Below are 6,912 nucleotides of genomic sequence, written 5' to 3' on the forward strand. Positions count from 1 at the left end.
TGGCTATCAGACTTCTGAGAGAATTTGCTTTGAACAGAAGCAATACACAGATGTAAGTATTGAACCATATGTGCAGCTTATATTTATATTACAGAATTAATTTTGATCAGCTCTCCACATATGTGGCTAGTAGACTGAGAAAAAAAATCCCAATCTCTGGTGTGGACCGTGAGCGCAGTTCCAGCCTCTGCTGGGTGTTGACAGTCATTCAGCAGATAGACCTAGTTATCCTGGAGTGTCTCCTGCATTTCTGCAGGATGGGAGTGGGGAAGAAACTGTTCCTTCCCACGTCTGCTATCTTCCAGAAGATCCCAGGAGCCACAAGAAAGGGAGATGGAGAAGTAGGGAGGAAAGGGAGGTGTGGGCTCCATTTTCTTTCTGAAACCTACAACTCATAGTGAGAAGAAAGCCACGCGTGCTTTGGCACACCACCATCCAGGTTGTTTCTCCACTCCACCATCTGCCTAACATAAAACAGAAAAAGGAAATGACACAATTCAGAAAACAAAACGAAAAACAAAACAAAACAAAAGGAAGCTACTTCGTCTGCTAAGAAGCAAATTGGTAGACAGTGAGCCACACAGAGTGATTTCAACAATGGCATTCACCCTGGCGGCCCAGACAACAGGCGAGAAAGATGGGAGAAAGTGGGCTTCCCACTTTTCCGTTGGTACAAAGGTAAAAATTCCTAACACAACTTTTCACGCAGAGGAGAGCGAGCAGTAGCATTTGCAGTGGTTCCGACTTTGGTTAATAGGGTTTGCAGCGATCAGCGCTTGGTCCCTGAAGGGATGCAGTTTCTCCTCCAGGTGGCAGGCTTGCATTCGCTTTGAACAGATAGGAGTTTGTGTTGGCGGGCTTTTTTGTTTTTGTTCTTTTATTATTATTAATTTTTTTGGTTTAGTTTTTTTTCTTTTTCCTTAAAAGGTGTTCACATTTTCATCATATACAGAAAAGAATAAGTGGTTATTTGGTTTGCTTTAAAAAACTGGCGTTAGGGAGGCAGGTGGGGGAGCGAATGATCCTACCACATACTCTTTCAATGTGGCATTTTTCTTGTTTAAAAATTTAAAATTTCTTTTTTTTTTTTTCCTTTTGGAAAACCAACGGACACGTATAAACCATTCTGCCCATTTGGTAGTTTTTGTTTTTTAGTCTTTTACATACAAGGGAGATGATGACTGGGACAAGTCTTTAAATTCTTTCTTCTTTTCTTCCTTTCTTTTTTTGTGGAGATTCAGGGTAGTGCTCAGTTTCTGTGATGCTTCCTTCCAACCACGAATGGGTGTGTCTAACAGTTTTCTTCCGGAGAGTCTGCTAAGGGCTCCAGGGGGGCCGCCGAGGTGGGCTCGTGTTGCTTTAAGCGTTTGATTGTGTTCTTCAGAGCTTGTCTCTTATTGCAGAACCAAACTCTAACGACCTCCCGGTCGTAGTTTAGCTTCTCAGCAATCTCGGTCATTTCCTGCCCTGAGGGGTGTGTGTTCTTCTCAAAGTGGGCATTGAGGATCTCAAGGGCCTGGGGCGTGAAGGAGGTGCGCCGCTTGCGCTTTTTGGATGGCTCACTCCCAATAAATTCCGTGAGATTCTGCATACCTGCTCGATGGCGGGCCTCAGCCTCAGCCATCCACCGCTCAAGCACCGGCTTGATCTTCTGGGCACTTTTAGGGGTGATGTCCAGCTTTTCAAACCTGGCAGGATACAAAAGGCCAGGGTTCAGTTTGGCTGTCAGACTGCTAGCTATAGTGTTCTCTTGGGCTTCCTGTGGTAGGAAAAAGTGGCTTCTCAGGATGGTGTGTCTGGGGGGAGAATTGAGAAAGAACAGTCTTACACTGAGTCCTCTGCCAGGGTGGGCCTCCTGCCTGCCTGCCTGATTGCCTGGCAGGGTGAATTCACTCCAGATTAGCAGCCAGCTGCAAGGTAGCCAGCCCTGTCCCAGCCAGCACCCACCCTCCCAGCAAGCTTCATGCCAGCCATGCAGATCCCCAGGCACACAGACAGGGGAGGGGAAAGAGGCACCGGTGTACAGGAAACACAAGCAATTCGCAGGCTGTTTTTTTTTTTTTTTTTTTTTTTTTTCTCTTGAGATCCAAGCTCTTCCCAGATTCATTTCCCCCACCTTCAGAATTCTTAAGGCAGAAATTAACCAAGACAGTGATGTTCGAGATAACAGCTGTCATATTCTTCTACTTAAAACGGTTGTGTTTTATGTTTGGTTTTCTTTTCCGTTGTGTTGGTTTTTGATAAATATTACAGCTAGTATCATAGTCTGGGAAGGCTACTGGGCCAAGCTCCTCCTCATCCCACTCTTTTTATCTCCCCTTGTGTCTTATTTTAACTTCTTTCTCTCTGGTAACAATTTTCCCCATATGTAAGTTAACAACATGCCTCCTGTCCAGGTAAAACATAGACCAGTTGTTACTTTACAGTTCTGGCCTAAACAGCTGGATACATTGTAATTACTATGGAATACCCCACCCCTGGGTGGGCTTAGGCCACCTCATGCCTTCCAATCAGCATCCAGTGTAATGGTGCACTTTTGTACCAGGGCATCATGCTGTGTTTAATGTGGGATATCTGCAAACTGTACTTGAATGATATCATTTTCTGTAAATGAGGTCTTCTATACATCAATTGCCATCAGCAATTCTTTGCTACGTTTACTTTAAAAAAAATACGAAGCATCCTGGACAAAATTATATAGAGTATTTTAAAAAGTCCTTTCTGGTACTAAATTTATTCTGTCAGTAAAATACAAAAGAGGACCAGCTCCCTTTGTCTCTTTATTCTAAGTCCAAATTCATGTCCTTCCTATTGAAACAGTGAACACAGACTTTCTCTCTCTTAAAGTGTTCCACGCTGTTGAAAAGCAATCATCTGATGTTTAAGATGCTTGCAAAAGGATAGACCAGGAAGGCCTTCCTCCTTGTCAGGATCTGACTCTCAGAGTGCATCTTTAGATGCCTTTGTTGAGATGAGCAGCTCAAAGGCTAGCAAGGATTTAACTCCATCACACTCCCTTTCACACATGGCCAGTCAGGGAAGCATTTGTTTATGTTTGAAAACTGCAGCTTCTTCTAACACTCACTAAGGAAGTCTCCTTCTTTAGCCGCTCTCAGGGCAAGGTGAGTTAATCACTTAGTATTAATAATGAGTTTGTCACTTGTGGCAGGCTCCCCAAAGCCACCATTGTGATAACTTGCCACGTTCTGCATTTTGCCATATCCTTCATCATAAAAGCCTAGAGCCTGAGCTCTTGAGAGCAACCGGCCTCACAGAGCTGTGCCGCCAAGGGGCATGAAGGGGAGTCTTCTCTTTGTGCCTCTGATAAGGAGGTTCTCATACTGCACCTCTGAGTCTGCAGCCAATTAGCACACAGTGGCACCTCACCACTGACATGCATTATTTCCCAGGTTTTGAACTCACTGAGAATATTCCAATGTGGAGTCTTGATTCAAGACTAATTAATTCATTAGTTAATTAATTAATTAGGATAGACAGCTTCTAAAACTGCATCACTGGGAACTGGATAAAGGATTTAGGCCCTGAAGTCTGGGTGTCTGCTCTGTTAACCAATAATAAATTTGGTCTGCAATGTACTGCATTTTTAGCTTCCCTCTGGGAAAGATTTAACAAATCAGCATATCTGATTGGGGATGCCCAGGAATCCGTGTTCCCGTATGAGTTGAAACATTAAGAGAACACTCCAGTCGATAAAAGGAAATCACATTTTAGGGCTAAAATAAGCCGAAGAAGAAGTTAGCAACAATGTCAAATTGTCATCAAAATAAAAAAACCTGTGGCTTCTTTGATCACAGGGCATCAGGACCAGACAAAATTAATGTCTGCCGATAGGGAACAATAATATTCCCATCATTGATGCTGCTTGTTAGCATTGGTGCTTCTGTCTGTGTTGTTTGGAATAACATATACAAGCCTTGATATAAATTTCCCAGCAGTAGTATCCTTGTATAGACTGAATAAAGGTTATTTTCTACAGGGAGGTATCTTATAAGAAAAAACAGTAGGGGAGACCATAGAAGTGAGAGGATCCTATGGTGCTTTTTGTATTTAACAACAATCAATGGGTTTTATGGAAAATCATTGAGCAAAATGTGAGCTGCAAGCTACCACCCCATACTGATGTTATTTATAACCTTAGTCTTAAACTGCAGGAAAAGTACACTTCTGTCCTTTGGGGAATACATTAAAAGTATAAAGAGCAGATAAAAAGACAGTATTTCATGGATCACCAAGAACAAAATCCACTTAAATGAGTTTAGAGTTGGTTTCTTGGCTGTTCCTGATGGAGGAGGACTCCTAAGGCATTGCCCAAGAGGAAAAGGCTCCTACCGAGTGCCTTGTTACCTCATGCATAAACATAGGATTAGTACAACACACATGCATACATGGGGCAGCTCCTGAAGATTTAACCCGGATCAACTCACACAACCAAGGCTGGATTCAGTAATTTATTTATCTAATGTGTGTGGGGGTGGGGGGTGGGTACAGTTAGGCCAGATTCACTAACATTTAAAAGGGGTTCTTCCTTCCTTCCTTCCTTCCTTCCTTCCTTCCTTCCTTCCTTCCTTCCTTCCTTTCACTTTCCCTTTTCCTTGCTTATAAAGATGTGTCTGGCAAAGCAAGCTATACAAATTCCTTCCGCAATATAGAGAAATTTGTTAAAATGTGCATTTCATGGAAACTTTGGAGCCATCTCTGGGTGGTTAACAGTAGGATGGACTAGCTGCTTTGCTTTTACTTGGGGATGCCCCTGTGTTGACAGGAGTTGCTATTCTCATCTGGCAGGGGCATGGAGGAGAAGGAAGACCCCTGGCCAGGGCAGCATATTTCAAGCGGCCAGCCTTGGAAGTTCTAACAGTTGATAGGAGTTAGAAGATCAGGACCCCTCAACTCTGCATTGGCACTCCACTTTGTATCAACATCACCGATCCCAACTTACAACTACCCCAGTTCTTAATTGCATGCTCTGTCTGTTTGTCTAGTTTGCCCACCCAAAGAAGACAAGCTGAGCTGCAAGGACAAACAAGGCCCGGGCTGGCCAGGACAGGTGACAGCATGCAGTGCCCGTTACCTGCAGATGGCCGACTGGCTGTATGCGGGGCCCTCTGTGGCACTGAGGGCTTGTCCCACCTGAGTCTGTGTCAGGCCAAGGGACAGGCGTCGGATTTTAAAAGCTTTGGCAAATTCTCGGATCTCCTCCAGATTAACCCCGTCCACCTCACCCGCTGCCGTTTGAGGATCTGTGGAGATGTTTTTAAAATAGGATCAACATGTCAACACACAGCCAGTCAGGATGTTTATCACTGAGCAGCCACAGAGGAGCGGTGGGGAAGCCATCAGGATACCTTCTTTGTCTCTCACCCTTCAGCACACCTTCCTCCTGCACAAGCCATCCTTCAAGACACTTCTATCCCAGGGTAAGCCACTCCTGTTTACCGTGCCACTTCCCAGAGCAAGGGCACAATTCTTTAGGGCTTAATAACAGCAGCCAGCAAGGGGAGGCTCTTGGTAGAGGGATTCAGACCCACTTTGCTGGTAAGCCTGTACATATACGGTGCAAAGACAAACACAAGAAGGTCTCTCTTGGAAATGTCTTAATTGGAATTCTCCATGCTAACAATTGGCCACTAAGGAAACGGCGCTCTGTTTTTCCTTCACCTGATCGCCATGGAGCCAGGGTAATAGATGGTAATCTCGCCTCATTTCTTATGTTCACATTACCCCTCAGAAGAGCATGGTTATGAAGCTGTGAGAATAATATTGTCTTTTTTCCCCATAGCGGTTTACTGACACAGCTGCCTTTGTCCCCTGAAAGGGCACATAATAAAACCTGCCTACCACAGGAAGGCTCCTTTGGTGCCGGATAACGCGGTCAATTTAGGACTTATCAAGGGAAATGACACAACAGCTGGAGAATGAAACTTTCTCCCCCCTGGCTACTGATCCCTGGATAAATGAAAGTGTTCGCCAAGCTGGAGCCAGCATGGGCTAGGCCTGGTGGGAGATTTCAGTGCAGCTCTATGCTGCCTGTGGGGAAGTCACTGCTGCTGCAAGCCTTCTCGCTATTGTTCTTCCCCTCACTCTTCCCACTCAGCTCAAAGTTGCTCTTCCTCCTCCTGCATAGCAACCCATCAGTTCCAGTGAATTTCTGCTCTGGTCCCAGGACTGTGGTACTCCTCTGGGCTTAGCTCTATATACTTTCTGGATGGTACTAAAAGAAACATTTGCACCCTAAGTGACTATGTTTAAGGTGCTTTTAAGGAAGGAAGGTGTATCTATGTATCTGTTGGGGAGGGGCCTAGAGCACTGTGTATAACTTCTCTCAGCACAGGGAGTAATCCCACCAAGCAATGGAAAATGTACTGTCAATAAGAGGAGTAATGCTGGTACATTGTGCATTTATCTTCACATTAGAAAGAAACTCCTAGTCAGGTACAATGGCATGCATGTGTGGTACTGAAGCAAAAAAGGGAGACTGAACCCCAGGGGTCCATGGCCAGACAGGGCACCTCAGCAAGAGCATTGAAGAAGACCTTAGAATTTTCACAGCACAGGACCTCAGTTCATCACAGATTAGAGGAGCTTGGCCATAAAGTGATTTCTGGTTTCTCAGTAGAGTGGAGGAGGCATATTCTTATAGGTTAATGGGGTTTCGAGGTCTAATACTAAGGCATGAAAAACCTACAGAAAAACAGGAGTGTCACTCTTAAGGGCAGGCCCATGCTTAGCAGTAGATGGCTGCACAAAACAAACTCAATGGCATTTTTGGAGGTCTTAAAAATTTTTATTTTTTCCCTTCTCAATAGTCACAAATAATATAAAATATCTTGGCGTGACTCTAACTAAGGAAGTGAAAGATCTGTATAATAAAAACTTCAAGTCTCTGAAGAA

The 6,912-nt window shown here is 44.4% G+C and overlaps 1 protein-coding gene across 2 annotated transcripts in view; it reads right to left on the reverse strand.

Moving 5' to 3' along the window:
* Positions 1-1,097: 1,097 nt before the first annotated feature.
* The window catches only part of Pou6f2 (POU class 6 homeobox 2), a 382,578-nt gene continuing 376,763 nt past the window's right edge, over positions 1,098-6,912 (reverse strand). Inside the window, exons 8-9 of one of the 2 annotated variants that reach the window (XM_021180807.1) lie at positions 5,093-5,261; positions 1,098-1,796 (exon numbers count right to left, since the gene is read on the reverse strand). In XM_021180807.1, the coding sequence (XP_021036466.1) occupies positions 1,292-1,796; positions 5,093-5,261 (674 nt within the window). In that variant the 3' untranslated portion in view covers positions 1,098-1,291. The remainder of the gene's footprint in view (positions 1,797-5,092; positions 5,262-6,912) is intronic. The other variant, XM_021180808.2, reaches the window with a different exon arrangement.

Source organism: Mus caroli, chromosome 13 (assembly GCF_900094665.2).
Source record: "Mus caroli chromosome 13, CAROLI_EIJ_v1.1, whole genome shotgun sequence".
Taxonomy (NCBI): domain Eukaryota; kingdom Metazoa; phylum Chordata; class Mammalia; order Rodentia; family Muridae; genus Mus; species Mus caroli.